This window comes from Lepisma saccharinum, chromosome 14 (assembly GCF_977018435.1).
Source record: "Lepisma saccharinum chromosome 14, izLepSacc3.1, whole genome shotgun sequence".
In the NCBI taxonomy this organism is placed as follows: Eukaryota; Metazoa; Arthropoda; class Insecta; order Zygentoma; family Lepismatidae; genus Lepisma; species Lepisma saccharinum.
In genome coordinates, this window is record NC_139242.1 from 21,740,798 (window position 1) to 21,758,927 (window position 18,130).

Here is an 18,130-nt window from a genome sequence, read left to right on the forward strand (position 1 = left end):
TGTTTTTACAGGTTGGACAATAAAAAGGGGTAGAGGGTGTATTTTTCTGTGAGTATTAACTTTATTTCTGACAGGCTGTACAAATGGAAGCTTCTGAAACCTTTAATTTGTAGACCTTTGTTTTTCTTTACGATGGCGAGTGTATACTGTAATTACAAAATGAAAATAGTTCGTGGTAATGTCGAGTCGATTCAAACCTGGAGTTAGCAGATTTGAAAATCGGTACTATAACCTGTCACCTGAAATAGATTTGCGGAAGTATATTGCAGGTAAATGCTTCTGTCGAATTGAACTTCACAACACATCATCATCATGTGACTAACTTGAGAGGTCAAACTATGACGTGATCCAAGTTTGTTGCATCAACGATCAAACTGGCCATGAACAGAGAAAACTGTCGATGTTCACAAATCTTAGGAATAATCATGTGAAGTTTTTCTCTTGATAGTGTACAATTTGTACTCATTTGGATTAATTCCTTTGCTTCCATAACACAAAGAATGAGTTCCCTTATTATTAAAGGAGCACTTCATCATTTTAAACATTTTTCATTCCACGTCATGGTATGAGCAGTGTAGGACAATATACAGTGCCTTCATTTGGTTATCGTGCCACTCGAACGTGCGATCGTGTAGCCACTGGAATCGCGTCTCTTGTCAGCGAAATCGGATGTGCGTACTCTTTACACGCAAGCACGTAGATTTATTTTAATTAAAATATTTCACAATTACAAGTACTGACGTTGTTTGTCGCAGAAGATGCTGGAAATGTTTTCCTTGCACTGCCACACATTTGTCAGAAAGTTCACTTAAAAATCGACTCCTCACACTTCTGATGAGTTTGTTTCCATGTAAGAATCGTACATATAAATTCTCTGTTCTAAAGTGAACTTATGTTGCATAACAACACCAATGATACTTATCAACACACTCACTACTTACCGGTTATCACTTATTATCTTAGCAAACCACACAGAAGCGAATATAAATCCTCCTTCAACACGACACACCCATCCGTATGAAAGTAAATACTGAAGGCAAATACAGAGGTGTCACATTCTGACGACTGGGTCTGTTGTCGATAACATGTTGTTCATGTTAACACATTGCAGTGTTCCGCAGTGTGTTTATCAAAGAGAAACTTGACGAACCCTTGGCTTGGAAAGCTAGCAAATGCTCTATGCGCTTGAGTTGAGTGAATACGCACGTCTGATTTCGCCGGCAAGCGGCGTGATTCCACCCGCTAGACGGACACACGTTCGAGAGGCACAATAATCAAAATGAAGGCACTGTATTTCAAGGTTCACTATGCACGACTTCTCTCAATTGTTGAACAGTAACCACCACACGTCTACTTTCACTATCACAGTCCACATTTCAACACACAATTAACGCAACTATCCCAGCAATTAACAAATATACGCATGCAGCAGCACGTAGCGTAGCACTTCGGCTATACCTTGACCCAATGTAGTCCTTTCTACTGTGGGAGGATGCTTCCGCACACACGTGATCTCTTAAGTACATCCCACCCCCCTCGCAGTGGTTTTTGTTGTCCCCCATGCAAGCCGCGTACGCCATGGCATGAGGGATGTAGGTTTGGTCCACGGTTCCTTGGAAAAGATAGGCCATGGGGCCTTGTGCGTAGATGGGCACGTCTTCCCCACCGTGCGTCTCCCACTGCCTCGGCACCGCCGACTGCTGAACGTAGTTCCGGTCCTTCGTGTCGACCCCGGTGAGATTGTCCCTGGTGCCTGTCGTAGGGTCCCTGCTGTATCCTGGGCCGTTTCCGTACAGAAGCGTTGTGTAAGGCATTTTATCTACGTCCGAAGGTTTGGAATCTACACCTGCAACGAGAAACAAAATTGCTGTTATACTGAAGAGGACAAGGAACATTTTGAGTATCCGGCAATCAAGTACATTATTGCTAAACCCTGTACCAGCTAACTGTAGACCAGGCGAACGAGAACAAGTCTCTCCGCAAGTAGTGATGCGAGACGGTTCCACCAATGAACAGTGAGAGGAACGGGATTGCGTAATAGGCGACTGGAATTACCCGATTTCCTTGCTTCGCTGTGTAAGCGTGGCAAACTTTTGAAAGCGACAATACCGTACGCACATGGCAAACGGACCGTATTTTTGTCTCCAGGTTCGTAAGCTTGGTTTAAGAATTTCTTAGGGTAATATTAGGGATGAAAGAGCAAGTGTAAATTTTGACAAGCCATGCATTTAGCGTATGGACTAAGGTCTGGACCGTACGTCCGTACATGCCATGAAATTTCCGTACATGTACAGTTAGGACCGTACAGTTGGCAACGCTGCGCTTTCACCACTCGATTTCCCCACTCCTTCCCTGCCGCTATGCGCGGCGCTGCTCCACGGTTAGCTGGGACAGGATATAGTTAAGTAACAGAAGATGAAAGAAATAGAAAGAAAATGATAGAGAGAAGAAAAGAGAATAGGGAAATGGAGTTAGGGATCCACATATTCTCGAACTCGGCATGTTTTTTATTTGATCAGCAGCACGCTCCAACCGCTCTTAATAATGATATTCTAACATCACACGGCAGTGATTGAATCTTGTTCGTCTCTTTACTTTTTAGCAAATCTCTTTACAGAACCTTTAGAGAAAGAACATTTGTCGCTATAATCATGCTCCTACTTTGCCAAATTTCACGCACTCCACACTCGTTCAACAGCCCACTATGACTGTTTTGTTAAAGTTGTATATGTTATACCCTTGTTATTGTTTTATTATTATTGTATAATTTTTATTATTTTTATTGTATTATTCTTGTTACATATGTGTGCCTGCTTCTCATTTGTTAATTTCTATGTTTCTCGCTATTGATATCCTGATATAAAATGGATTTTCTCTGTATTCAGGATTTCTCAAATAAATAATAAAAAAAAAATATATGTACATACTCCCCGTGTCCATATGCAGTGGCGCTCGAACGAGAACTTCAGGGATACAGCGAGGGTGTTTTGTTTTTTGGGTTTGAGTGTTTAAGACCACGATGCGTGCAGGTAGGTTTATGGGGTCTGGATCTACAGTTTCACGTTGGATCTGAACCACTATGTGCTGGTATCGAAGCGGGTGTCTTGTGTACATCAGTGGTCTATCCATATTTTCCCGTCTAATAGAGTGTAAAGTGCTTTGTACGAAGGGTAAATTTAGCAGCAAAATGACAACTGGGCTTTTGTCAAAAACTTTGGAGAGTTCTCTGGATAACTTTGAGATAGTGTTGAGGTGTTTGTGGATAAAACACCGGTGAACACTGTTCAGGCATCAATCATGCTTATTATCGTAATTAACCAAAAAGTGGCAAAAAAAGAAGAGAGAAACAAGAAACATTTAGATCTATGTGTGTCACGGACAACGTTTATCTCCTTTTTTAGTTCACTTCTAGTTAATTTTATCTCTGTCTCCTCTCTTCCTGGTTTCTTGATTTCGGTTTTCTGCAACAAGGCCCCAGATCTGACAGTTCGGTACTAAACGTGCTAACCCAATTTAATCCCGAATGAGAAGTTGCTGAATCCCTTCGCACAGCCCGTGTAGTACAGAGGGAGAATAAATTCAGAACAATTGCGGAATGTGGGATTTTCCCTGTAAAAATGCGTGAGCGAAAAGAATTGGCGATAGAGGAAGGAAAAGGATGGGGAACAGCAGGAGTAAAGGACATTAGATTATCAGGAGAAAATATGGAAAAGAATGAAAATGGGATATATGGAATGAATAATGCATGTGCGTAGAAAGAAAAAAATGTAATGAATAATGCACATACAACCATAAAGGTTCCTCCTGCTGCATGGAGGCAAGAGAGGAAAGTAAATTTCGCATCGAGGAGGTGCTGGACGGAAATTTGTGCTAAGGAGCGCGGATGGAACTTTCATGCTATTCAGCAAGGAAGAGGTTCTGTTTAGTCTTACCTTTGAAGATATTTGATGTCTAGCCTGTCAAAAAATATGTTATATAGGGTGTCCCACTGAAAATCTTACAAATTTTAACTTGACACTACTGGAAAACTTATACTTCTGAAGTCAAACTTCAACGTACACATTTATTTTAAGCTTACTTTTATTTGTACTAATTCGTGCGCTCAAAACATCTTAATACATGCATTTCACGAAAAATGATTACTAAACAATATATCCATTGTTTGCCACTGGTAACAACAATGAATCGTGGAATCAGATAATGGCTTTACTCCCGCCTATACACGTGGCATTTCGTAGTTCCACAGATTGATTTCGCTATCTTAACACTTTTCGTTTGTACGTCTTTGTAATCCGACATTCTTTTTCGATGAACCCAGTATACTTGCGAATATTTAGTCGCCATTCCACATTCTCATTTGAAGGGATACTAAAGGTATTTTCTACTGTTACAGCGGGCGATCCTAATGCTGGCAATGGAAGTGGGGAGCGGGGAAGCGAACAATCCAGCACGATAAGAAACGCAGCAGCCAGTAGAACGAGGTTCACGTAGTTCTTCTTCCTGCCGCGTCGTGACTCTCGGCGCCACAGTTGTCTGGTTGGTCTGCGGCGTAATCCCAGCCAAGGTCCATGAAGACTTTCCCCTACCCCGCAAGCAGGGAGGAAGACTGATTCCACGAACCCCTTGATCCCAGCTCTCCACTTCCCTTGCCAGAACTAGGACCGGCCGCCGTAAGAGTAGAAAAAACCTATAATAATATTCAATCAATGAATGCACTAAAAAGATCTTCATACTATCTCCATCGTTTGTTTAGTTGAAAAAAATAAGTGAAACATGACTGGCAGAAACTTGAGAATTTATTTAGTGGTTTGTTCTTCGTGCAGAAAAAGCAAAGTGGAGTGTAAGCGATGACCTTCAGCAAAAATTCAATCTTGTTTCCACGTATACCCTGTTCCAGCTAACTATGGAGCAGGGTCGCGCATAGCGGCAGAGGAGGAGGAAGGAAATTGAGTCGGCAAAGCCAATGCGAAGAATGGAAATCGGGTATCTCCAGTCACCTCCCACCACCCCTCCATTACGCAATCCCGTTCCTCTTACTGTTCATTGGCGGAGTCGTCTCCCGTCACTACTTGCGCAGAGATTTGTTCTCATTCGTCTGCTCCACAGATAGCTGGGACAAGGTATAGTACACTCTGGTAACTGCAATGTTGCAGGCCAACGGGGATTTGGCGCCTGGACAATCCTCGGTGGGACTTCTGTCGTATTCTGTCCTTTCGCGTTTGTGAATATCCCTTATTCCATTTCAACTTTCCACCTTCATCCCCATCGTCGCGATTAGGCAAAAGTGAAATAAAAGCGACCTAAAATAACCTAATACCTTCAGTTAATCTTCGTGTAAAATAGTAATCATAGGGTCCCGGGCACGATACATGATGGAGGCCCAGTCCCTATTAACCTACCTGTCATGGGCGTCGGCAGGCAGGTCAACCCCCTATTTACGTTTTACCATTTATGGCAATTTATAAACGAAGCACTTCATTTCACTTCATTTTGCGTCATTGTTTGAAAATGGTCTTGAGATATCGAATTTGGTACGAAACTTTCATAATTTGCAACACTGTAATTTGTAACTTTCACACGTTCCGAAGCTTCTTATACTATTGCGTTTGCTGCTGGTACTGCTACTAATATTAGAAGTAAGTATGTAATCTTGGTTGTAAGAAGTACATTATTCATATAATAAATTTATTGGATGCTAAAAGAAACTAAACTAAAACTGCTACTGCTTCTATTATTATTATTACTATTATTATTATTAACAACAACATAATATAAAAATACCGATTATGCAATAATTTTAAAAATTAACTCCCCTTGACAAACTTCTGAATATGGCACTGGTCTGTGTCACAATATATTTGAGGGGGGTCCCCTCGACATCTTCGATTCGACCCCCCTAGGAAAATTTCTGGCGACGCCCATGCTACCTGTGTAAAAAGTAGACTTAAAACACTTAACTTCAATTCAAAATTTCTCCTGTCGATCTTCGTGACGGTGCGATTATCACAGTGCGATACGACGCCAGGGGTTTAGGTTCGAATCCTGAGCAAGACATAGATGTTTGTCCTTCATGAGAAATTACAGAATTGGGCATAATCTGATATATGTGAAAGCAGAGAAAGAGAATGAAGGGCGAAGGGTCACAGGTTCGAATCCCGACCGCTTTGTGAGTATCCCTTCACCAGTTTCATCATATCATCACTCATCCTAATCTTCGCGATTATACAAAAGTGGCAGAAAAGGGATGTAAAATAAACCAAATTAATCAATAAATTCAAACTTTGTGCAGAAGACCTCAAGCGCTCAATGAATCTTTTTGGGATCCATGCAGAAAATAGCTTACTATTTCACCTGCGTCTTAGCAATCCATTCGGTCGGAAAAATGTTTTCGCTCTCTCGAGGTGGCGCCACCGTGATGGCCCTCCGGGGAAAGATCAAATTTTATGCATCGTTCGCATGCGGCGGGTCGCAGCTCCCAACTTCCCGAATGACACGAACTCCGCGTTGGCTTGGAACTTTAGATTTGCGATCTCCATGCCCGAAACTAATGCACTCGCCCCGTTGTGCTTCTCGCCACTGTCTAATTGGCCGGTCTTACAACAGGACACGGATTCGGTAACCGGCTAGTCAACCAATAGTTAGGTGGTAACCGAGAAGCTAACGAAGAGAATATGCAAATGATATGGATTTGGAAGACATTGAGCACGGCAATATTTCTCACTCTATTGCTCGTTTCAAAGTCTACTTTGCGCATGATATCATCATTAGTCAGTACTAAATAATTGAATTATTGTCCAAACCTACCCGTCGTCGCCTTGTAATCAAGGGATCCTAAGTTCGATACCCAGTGGAGGCACATAGTGATTCAGACCCCACTTTAAACTGTAGGTCCAGTCCCGATTAGCCTTACTGTGCATTAAGTGAACTTAAAACACCAAATCAATCAATCAATAAAATGTTGGTCTAGTCCCAATCAGCCTTTTTGTGCATAAAGTGGACTAAGGGAAAAAACTCAAGCTCAAAAATTCATATTCACAGCTGATTATTGCATAACGGAGGAGGTGAGAAAGAGAGAGAGAGAAATAGAGAGAAAAAGAAAGAGAAAGAGAGAGAGAGAGAAACAGAGAGAGAGAAATAGAGAGAGAAAGAGAAAGAGAGAGAGAGAAACAGAGAGAGAGAGAGAGAGAGAGAGAGAGAGAGAGAGAGAGAGACGAAAATTACGGATGGAGACTAGAATGACAGGCAAGCATGAAAAAGGGTAACGGATGTGTAAAGGACCTCCCACACTGAGACGCGGGGAAACACGAAAAAATCCGGCAACAGAACTTCTGTCGTCTGCTTCTGTGGAACCGAAGCAAGGATTTTCCGGCTAGAACTCTGCAGGTCATCTTGAGGGTTGTCACCCACTAAGACGCCGAAAGCATATACATAAATAAATTATTTTTTTCTACAAATTTCAGGGTGTACAAAGTCCATCTTTCCATCCATATAAAAAGTAACACGTTGCGTTCTAATTTTAGATTTCACCCAATTTAAGCACAGTACATCTTGAGTGGTTATTCGAGATGCTTCTTCTCTCCAAAAGCAAGTTTGTCCCTCGAGGCATTTGGGCACGCGGAAAATTCTGTTTGTTCCTGTTCCTCTGTCAGCTCTACGTCCGGAACACACGTCACGGACCAATTTCCGTTAATGGAGAAAACGGCCACCGGCTGTCGAACCGTGTTCTCCCTGACTAGTCCCTTGGCGGTTTCACTTTATTTCTTTGACGTCAAATAAATCTGGCAGGACGGAGAAACCCACTCAGTGTAATCCAGAGGGCAAGGGAATCGCTCAGGAATAAAACTTGACTCGGTCGTCATTTTGCAATTGCCGGTGGTTTGAAACCGACAGGACAACTCGGTTAGTTACGAGGGAGCCGGTTCTGAATTGCCGAAGTCTCCAATCTGTGTTGCTGAAAAAACATGATTTATGATCTTTTCATGTGATTGTATGATTAATTTGGCGCGTATTGACTGCATCTGCAGGTCAGAAGGATTATCCTGGTACAGTTACCGCGAACAAGAACTCTGGCGTCTGCTGGCTGTTGTTGTCAAACGTACGTTTTGACGCAAACACGATTGATCACACTGTTGCAAGAGTCTTTCCCAATGGTTCCAACAGGGAGAGGAGGGATAATAGCTTGGGGGAAGGGTCCCTTAAAACCAGTTGCGTGCCCAAAGAGAGTTGGTGGAGGTCGAAACCTCCCTTTAAGTCAGTATATCTAAAAATCGTTAATTTCTGTGTCAAACAGCAAATGAAGTACAGAGGCAACACTTAAATACGCCTTAATTCAAGCATTAGCATTATCGATAATTCTTGCATTAGTCCTTATTATGATCAGCCTAACAAATTTACTATTAACTATAGCAATACTAATAAAAATAGGAGCTGCCACATTCCACATCTAAATGCCAGAGGTCATAAAAAGAATAACAAGAACTAACTACCTCCTACTAATAACTCTTCGAAGGGTGGTCTCAGCTACATTACGTAGCTACAGCAAAGCCCCCTCCTCATTATCAGAATCATATCATTTGCTATCGTAGGCAAAAGAAAGTGTAGATCTTGGCACTATTCTGCAAAATGTGACATGAGGCGGCGGAGGGGGAATCAGAATATATTTCCTTTTTAATTAATTTACTTTGCTGGTTCCACTTGGTGCACAATACTAAATCCGTTAAATGAAGAGAAGAAACACTTAAAAGGGTTGTAGATCAACTGTTCAATAAATATAAAACATATGACTTTCAGCAGTAGGATAATTGTAGCCACGCTGTTATAATTAAATACTTTATGGGGATTATTACATGTAGGTACGTGTCATTGGCATTAGCGGTTATCGACACTCCTTCCAAAGGACAAGTAAAGCCATTCAGGCCCGTACAGGGCAAATGCTGTTTCTTTTGCCATCTCATATATATCCAGCGGCGGCTCTAAGGGGAGAGCCGCCGTGCCATGGCTCTACCCTCAGAAAAAGAAAAAACACTTGCTTTGCCAAAATATAGTTAAATTAATACATTTACGAACGAGGAGATTCGATACTCGTAAGCGTTCCAGTTTACGGCCGCCTCAATTCCTGCGCCGCATCCCCAGCTGTTCTCTCACTTGCTCTGGGCCAGCATAGTCTGGCCTGAGCGCAGAGGCATGCGCGGAGACATGGAAAAGTCTCCGCAGTTAACGAGCGAGGAGGTGGTAGCCCAGTGGCAGCCATAAGACAACCAGCCGTGCCAGCTCGCGTTGTGTCACGACGCAAGAGCTTTCGCATTGTGTTGACATAGTTGCAAACTTCACAGAGAAGTGACTAATCCTGACCGATTTGTAATACTCGTTGGAGAAGTAATTCGCGAGAAAGATACTTTCCTGCATACTTGGCAAGAACGAACGTAATATCTTCCCCGAATTTATATAACCATTTAGATAGATGCGTCTAAAGAGCCATCCAGACTTTTTTGTTGTCGATTTCTTCCTTAAGAAAAGATATACATCCCATGCTCTCAAGCACACACACTCATGTGTTGCAATTGACGTTGACAACATTGAAGACATTTTCTGTACAAAATAATTCCTAAATATCAAAGGGAATTCGCATCACCAGGAGATTTTTTACTTTAATATTTGTAAAAAATCACACGGAAAATCTATCAGTATAAGAATTTCACTTGAAGCTATAATTCAATTCTTGCATTGAATTCTAAAAATTGTAGATCTACGGTTCATTTAGCAGATAATCATATTTCAGTTGTTAGTAACACCGACTGTTGATGTACCGTCTGCCGTGCTGAGGTTGCAAATTATAAACAAAGCAAGGCGAGAATACCGTGATCCACTCGGTGTCTCTAATTGTTCATTGTTTTTCTTTTTAGTGAAGTGAAAGTGTCCGATGGTGTGTGAAAGGAAGGGTAGTTAGTAAAGATGAGTCATATTAGAGCATTATTAGATACACCGTTTTCCAAGGTACTATACGATATTAAATTAAAAGTTAAACAACTTGGCTGTCCCACGCCAGATTTAAACATCAATTCTATTTAAAAATATAAAAAAAAAATGGTAAAGGTTACAGGCGTCGAAATTTTAATAGTCACATTTATTTCCTAGAAACTCTGGCCGACCTCCGCACAGCATGCTACGACGCCAGGGATTGCGGGTTCGAATCTCCACCTGGGCATCGGTGTTCTTTGCGAGTGTTTACTCATCCTTATCTTCGCGATTAGCCAAAAGTAGTACAAATGCGAAGTAAAATAAACCAATCTTAGGAACTCTGAATTTTTGTCTGCAATTTTAGTAAACAAAGTTCCATTAAAATTACCTCTTTCATTAGATTTCTATGACATATGCTGGCAAAAATTTTTCGATTTCTTGATCACGTTGGCTACCCATCATACTAGATGCCAGCCGCCACTGCATATATCTACTTCCTTCGTTGTGTATGTGACACCCAAAGGTTCAAAATGCCCTCATAGAAGGAACGGCAAGTTCTAGCTGGTAGAGAACTCAGTCCGTGCTTGTCGCTTCGGTGCTGCAGACCCTTTACAAAACGGGATTTTATCTTCAATGTATGCAACCACATCGTACAAGCAGTCACTATACCCTGTCCCAGGTATATCTGGAGCAAGTGAACGAAAACAAGTCTTCACGCAAGTAGTCATGCGAGGCAGCTCCGTAAATGAACACGTGAGAGGGAACAGGGATTTCGAGGAGGGAAGGAAGGCGATTGTAGTAACTTGCCTTTGCAGCAGCTGCAAAGCTATGTCCACTCGATTCCCTCCCTCCCCCCCCCCCTCTGCTGCTATGCACACCTTGCTCCACACATTCCGGGGACAGAGTATAATGGATTAACTTTGCAATTACTTCAAAATATACCCTTCTCCAATATGCTCCATGGTGTTTCCCACTCACTTCCCTAGAATCGATTTCGCTTTCAATTTGTCTTACTTTAAAATGAAATACAGTATGTACGATAAAAATCGGTTGGGGCCGTGCCTGTTGTTGGTACCGGGCTTCACTTACCTTAGGTCACAAGCCGTTCATTCGTATTCACACCAAAACCCATTGTCATTTCAATTGTTAATTTTTTGTTGCATCGTAAACAAATCAACTTACCGAATATTGGATTTCCTCTTTTGGTACCAAGGCCACCTATAGTGAAGACGTGGGAGTGGTCTGAAGTGACAACCAATAACGTTTCAGCTAAATTCAGAAGAGGCAGGGCAGCCAACAGAGCAGACTCCATAGCTAGCGTTTCCTCCAGAGCACGGTACGCGTTGTTGTAGTGGTGAGCATGGTCAATTCGCCCAGCTGAAATGAAAAGTAGAGACTTTGCAAGATCAACATATTTAAAAGAAACAAAGAATTTGATTTGTTATTTGTCAAATCTGATAGCAAATCAGAGGAGGAAAATACTTCTACGCATCTAAGAACAAATATAATTTAATATAGCCAATCTATCTTAAGCACTTATCCATAGAGGGGCCAGGGGGGCATGGCTCCCCCAACTTAAAAAATACTAAAAAAATAACACATGATTAAGTTCAGTTACTACATTTTTGTTATGAAACCATACGGCAAATCTTGACGTTTGGCATGATGGCATGTGCGGTAATTGCGCCGCAATAGCGGGTCTTAGACAATTTGATTGATGTGTAGAGTTTGAAGAAAGAAAAACGTAAAATGACTTTGTGTTGAGTCAACAGTTACTGCTGAGGCATCAAAAGAACTTTTCAATTTAATTTTTCTAAAATTTCTGAAGCTTACTTATTGTACCGTAAATTCTATGGTAATACAAGTATTGCATCAATAAAAAAAATAATGAAATGCAAAATGCAATAATCGTACTGTTTTGCTTCTTTTAAAACTGACAACCAATACACTAATTAATATTTGTTTACTTAAGCGAGGAAATTTAACATTTTCAAATCTAAAAGGCCTAAAAATCAGTGTTTTTAAGTTGTTGTTTTTTAAAAAAATTTCGTTGGAAGGCCTCCGGACCCCTTATAAATAACCCTCAGGTAGAGTATGCTTCTCCCAGAGTCTGCAGCCCCCCCAAAGAAAAAGCTCAAACTCCGCCCATGCACTTATCTGAACATATAACCATATACCGACGTCCGTGGCGGAGTGGTTAGCACAGCGTGCTACGACGCCAGGGGTCTCGGGGTTCGAATACCGGCCATAATGGGTGATCTTTGTGGTGATTGTCCCTTCATCAATGTCATCACATCGTAACGTTCCTGAAGGAACTGGGATCGAATGTGGGTGTCGTAGCTCATTCATCACTCATCCTCGACAATGGCGTACTCGCTGTTCATGGAGAGCTTAAAAGTAATGTGCGAGAGGTGATAAATACATACGCGAATGGCAGAACACAAAACTTGAGTTTTAAACCCTCAAAGACTGGACCAGCATGACGATAAGGTTTACCTGTCTTTGTCTGCTAGATGAGAAGTTCTACGGTGAGGGTTTGTACTTGAAACTGACTCAATCGTCTGACTGATTATCCTGCTGCCCAAAGCTCACTGATTGATAGCTCAAAACTGACCATTGACTCCCGTTGTCCCAGATATTTATTGCGATGGATTTTACTAAGTAATGCCGAGTCAGTCACCTGTAGCTTCTTCCTGGGTTACACCTGTTTACATGTTTGCACCGTTGGTGACCTGGTAAGCTTAGCTAATATCTGACACTGCATTCCTTATTGTCGAGTTCCTGTCTGGTAAATAATAGCTAGCGTCTGGGATTTTGGAGTTCTTTTATACTGATATTTTCCTATTATTTATGGATTGTTAAGATATCATCACTCATGCTTATCTTCGCGATTAGCGTAAAGTGGCAGAAGAGCGGAGTAAAATAAACCAAATCAATCAATATAACCATGTTTCTTTATTTAATCTCTGTAATGAAGATGGTTCGCAATATTACACTGTAAGAAATATTGCTACAGCAACGCAGACAGTCGTCCGAGGAGGTACGGTCACCGGCAATGAAAATGGGACACCTACTGTATATCTTGAAACGTTTGCTTCTCTGGCGATAGCAGCATTTCGTATTGGAAAGTTGCTTCTGAAGCCGGAATCTGGGGGACACGTATCATTGGCCCATTCTTCATTCATGACAATTTAAATGCAAATGCAGAGGGCTACTTGCAGTTGTTACAAGAACACATTTTCCGTCAGTTTTGACAGAGGATGGCAACTTCCAGCTTCCCCTCATATTTTTAGCAGGATGGAGCACCACCTCATTATGGGCGACAGGTTCGTCACTATCTGGACCTCCAGTTCCCTAGTTGATGGATTGGTCGACGTGGGCCAGTGGAATGGCCTCCCCGATCACCAGATTTGTCCCCACTCGATTTTTACCTGTGGGGTCATTTGAAGTCAATCGTGTATGCCGAAAAGATTCGGGATGTGGGTCACTTGGATCAACGGATACTGGATGCCTGTGCACAAATCACACCTGAGATATTGCTCCGTGTCCACATAGCATGGGAGAACCGTCTCAACATGTGCATAGCACAAGAAGGACATCATGTTGAACACATTGTGTAACTTTCATTGTGTAACTTTCATTGTGTAACTTTCATATGCCCATAACTTCCTTATCATTAAAGTATTCATTAATCAGACTTCACCACTGAATTCCTGTTCCTGGTGAAATTCTAGCCCAAACCCATACCCCACATGCTCCCCTCCCATTTAAAGAAAATAAGTTGGATCCAAGATGGCGGTCACCATGATGGCGGACGATATCAAGACATGCACCAAAAAGTTTCCCCTCTAGGCCATGATGACCAATTGCTGCAATCTACACTCTCTTTCATTTTATAAAGGGTGGTCAGGGACTTTTGACTCACCCTGTACTGTGGACGCACTGTTTTTTTCTTCAGTGTAGAAATATTGCCTTGCAATCAAGGGGTAGAGTCCAGCGCAGATAATTCTGCCGTGCAATGCGCGACAGAACTAAAGAAGCAGTGTTGCTAATGGACCAGATAGAAAAATCGCTGCGGTGCGCCGATGCACAGCTGTTACGTACAACAATGAAATTAGAGAATTCAGGTCTATCTAACGTTGAGTTTTAAACGTCATGCATTATACCAGGACTAGGATTAATATGTACTAACAAGTGGCTTTGTATGTAGCTACTAAAAATTCGCAAAATATGAACTAACACATAAGTAAAATTACCAAAAATGCTGCAAAGAAGACTTCTTCATACGATTCCTTATTTGAGTGATTTCAAACAAAATAAAAAAATATATATATTATTTTTCATTGCATTAATGCACTGGTGGCGTTCTAACTTTTCACTCCCAAAACCCGTATACACTGGTATGGAACTGCAACGGCAGATAATAACATGCCAACGTGTTAAACCGCTACAATTGCACCATAACACTCCTCCTGAAGCAGTATTATTATTTCCTCTCTGAGATCGGCGACAGTCGGTTGCCTTTGTTGTACATTTACAAAGGATGCCGGCTTCCACAACAATAACAAGTACATATACTGCCACTAGACGATAAGCTGCGCGGCTTTTTCTTTTGTTATGAACCAGGGCCGGCGCTAGTCATTTTGCCTCCCTGGGAGGTGGCGGCAGATGCCGCTCTATTTCGACCCCCCCCCCCCGGTCATTACGCAGCAACGGAAAATTGAAAATCAATATATTCCTAACTAAAACATCAAAATATAAAATAAATAATGAGACTTCTTATGCTATTTCAATACTATTCAGCGCAAAAGAATATCTCGCTCGATCACAGTTTTCAATAGGCTTATTTTTTTCTTCTCTTCAAATTTTGCCGCTCTGGGCGATGGGACGGTTCGCCCTCCCCTTCCGCCGGCCCTGCTATGAACTTGGTCACCCATCAAAGCATGGCAATTTTAACACAGAAAACAATATGCATCGCATTAAGCAGCAAAAATGACAGCCTCCTCTATGCAATTTCTACAAGAACACTTGCCGGAGCCAGAGTTGAAATGATGTTGGAGCCACATAATTTATTTATTTTGAATAATTCCAAAATTATGAAATATGAACAATTTGTTGCTGCTGTTCGCTGCTCTCTTGCCAAAATGCTTTATTGGGATGCTAACACCATGACTGGCTTCCTCCTTCATGAACTCGTGCACGTTGCTTAGAATTTCCCGAGCTTGGCTATGCAAGGTTTTTGATTTCAACTTCGACAGAACTGGAGGCATTATGGAATTTAACGTTCATTAGCAAACACACACTTTTACATACACACACGCAATACACGCACACAACGTCAAACCGGTCAAATACTTAGTATAAAATAAAAATATGGTGCTTCCAATCCAACGAAACTCACCGTCACTTTACCTGCCTTTTCCCCTTCCGTGACAGAAATAGTGCTTCATTATTACAGTTGGCAACACTAGTTACTAGCTAGCCAATGAACATGCACTGCATAAAAGAAGCAACCACTACGCCGTGCTATATTGCCACATCAGCGTCCCTACCGAACGGTGGGAACCGCGAGCTGGAGCGCTAGTCAATTGTTTTCAATGATGTTTGCGCGAGTGTGTCCAGGAATGGAATGACAATGTGGCAACAATAGCGAAGGTTTTCGAGCAGGGTAGAACACATGATGCTAAGGGAGAGGGAGACGAAACGAAAATTCGTTTCTACGCAACGGCAAATTTACGTGTGTGGCACTCTAGCGAGTTTGATACCTGGTGGATGCAAATTGCATAGTGGTTTGGATCCCACTTTAGTGTAGATTCAGTCACCTATCTGTGCATAAAATGTACTTAACGCAAAACTCAACGAGGACTTTAATAGATCTGGTGTTGTTTGATGTAGGGAAAAAAACATGTAACCCACAGAACAAGAATTATACGATGTTGTGATGAATAAATTTGACTTTGGTCTTAAACAGTTAATTGACTTATAAAAATGATCTTAAGGAGTCTATAGATATCAATATTTAAGTACAAGTACATATGTAGAAACCTGAAAAAAATCGGCGAAGACTTGCAACCGGGCGTACATTTTTCGCTGGCTTGCTTCAGTAATAAATCTTTCGTTTGCAAAAACATGTTACGTCATGTAATAGTTCACTTTTCAAGTTAAAAATTCGTCGTACGAAACATTTACGATAAACAAATTGATCTGCAAGTTTAACACGGAAAATATCGAGCACATTTCTATTGCATAATAAGTCTCACCAAATATTCGCCACGCTTTTCGCGGTGTGAAAAAGTCAGGCACTACAATTCTCGTGGGTGTTCCTTACTAACTATATGAAAAATATAATTGTTATTTCAAACAACACAGCGGCAGTTAATCATGGAGATAGACAAACACATTCCCCTTTATGCAACTCTCTTCTTGGGTTCCATACATGACATATGAAAATTTAAGCATCCTGCAAATAACCACACCGCTGCGTGTCATACGAAGCACGCGCTGGGACAACTAGCTCCCCACGCGTCTGGCTCTCTTACTTCTCAGCACGAACGGGATGGATGAGGTCATGCGTCTTCCTGTAATTCGCAACATGTGACAACGAGGGAGGTCTGTCGCTTCTTTTCCTGCTACCGTTTTTTATCTTGTGTTTCTAAGATCGTTCCTCGAGTGTTGAGTTGGTTGCAAATAAATCACCGAAAGATAACATTGTCTGCGTCGGCAAGGAAGACCCCCCTGCATACGGAACGAGCGAGTCAATTTCTTTAATGTGTGATTCCTTGATTGTTTCTTTTATCCTTGCCATAACAAATAGCAAGTTCCAACTGATTTATCTTCATGTTGTGGTAGGTAAACTTGTCTCAGAGAATCAACCCAGAAGAAATTCATATTTTATCTGCACCACACTTCGATAATGTAGTATTCTATCATATATATAGTGCGTGAGGGGAATATATATATACAGGTTGTCTCAAAAGTAATAGAGCAAACTGACGCAGGTGAAAGTACACGATAATAGAAGCAAAAAAGTCTCAGTAAACATGGGTCTGCAAACGAGCCGTTTTCGATATAATCGCGAATGTGTGTGTACAAGCCGTACCACCTCTCGGAAATGTTTTGTTTGATAACAACGCCATCTCTCGGAAATGTTCTGTTTTGTAAACAAAGAGCAAAGCTCGGACCGCGCAAGGAGTAAAGCATTCGCTGTTTACAAAATGCAATCAATGACGGCTTGTAACCACACATTCGCACACATTATTAGCATTTTACCAACTAGGACGACGTTTACAAACAATGAAGCCAGTGGCGGCTTGTAATCACACATTCGCGAGTATCTCGAAAACTGCTCGTTTGCAGACCCATGTTTACTGAGACTTTTTTGCTTCTATTATCGTGTACTTTCACCTGTGTCAGTTTGCACTATTACTTTTAGGACACCCTGTATAGATACTCGTTAGCTTTTGGCCTTCCGGGTGGTGTAAAGGATACGCTATCGCTTTGTAATCAAGAGGTCCCGGGTCAATCCTCGGCGGAGGCACATTGGACACTGATTTAGATTGCACTTTAAACTGTGGAGTGGTTACCAAAGCGCGCTACTACGTCTGGCCATAGGTGTTCTTTGTGAGTGTCCCTTCATCAATTTCACTGGGCTCCGTGGCGGTGTGGCTAGCGTAACGAGTTACATGACAGGGGTCCCGAGTTGGAATCCAGGTCGAGGCATGGCTTGCATTGTGAGCGTCCTTTCATCAATTTCATGATATAATCACTCATCTTCATCTTCGCGATTAGCCAAAAGTGGCAGAAAAGCGAAGTATAATAGACCAAATCAATCTATCAATAAACTGTAGATACAGCCTAAATTGACCTACTGTTCTCCTGGAATTAGTGTTAATATTTTACCCTAACCTACTAATAAAACATACATCCCATCTCTTGATAATCAACTAAAACTCTGCACTTCTGCTGACTTAAAAAATACACTAACGAGACGTCAACAGATACCCTGATCAATCAACCCATAGGTATTTGTCCAAACAAAGTACTACAATAACAACTATTCATTCTAGTTGTTTACTTTCCTGTGATTTGCGTGAAATGTCAAACTATGTCACTAAATCAAGTTCTCAATTTGTTTTAGTAGTCCCCAGGGTATCTCCATTGACAGCATATTCCA

At 41.6% G+C, this 18,130-nt stretch overlaps 1 protein-coding gene across 1 annotated transcript in view; it reads right to left on the bottom strand.

The window, feature by feature from the left end:
* Positions 1-649: 649 nt before the first annotated feature.
* The window catches only part of LOC145998449 (alkaline phosphatase, tissue-nonspecific isozyme-like), a 78,475-nt gene continuing 60,994 nt past the window's right edge, over positions 650-18,130 (bottom strand). Inside the window, exons 6-7 of the mRNA XM_083134861.1 lie at positions 11,140-11,334; positions 650-1,846 (exon numbers count right to left, since the gene is read on the bottom strand). Of these exons, the coding sequence (XP_082990987.1) occupies positions 1,377-1,846; positions 11,140-11,334 (665 nt within the window). The 3' untranslated portion in view covers positions 650-1,376. The remainder of the gene's footprint in view (positions 1,847-11,139; positions 11,335-18,130) is intronic.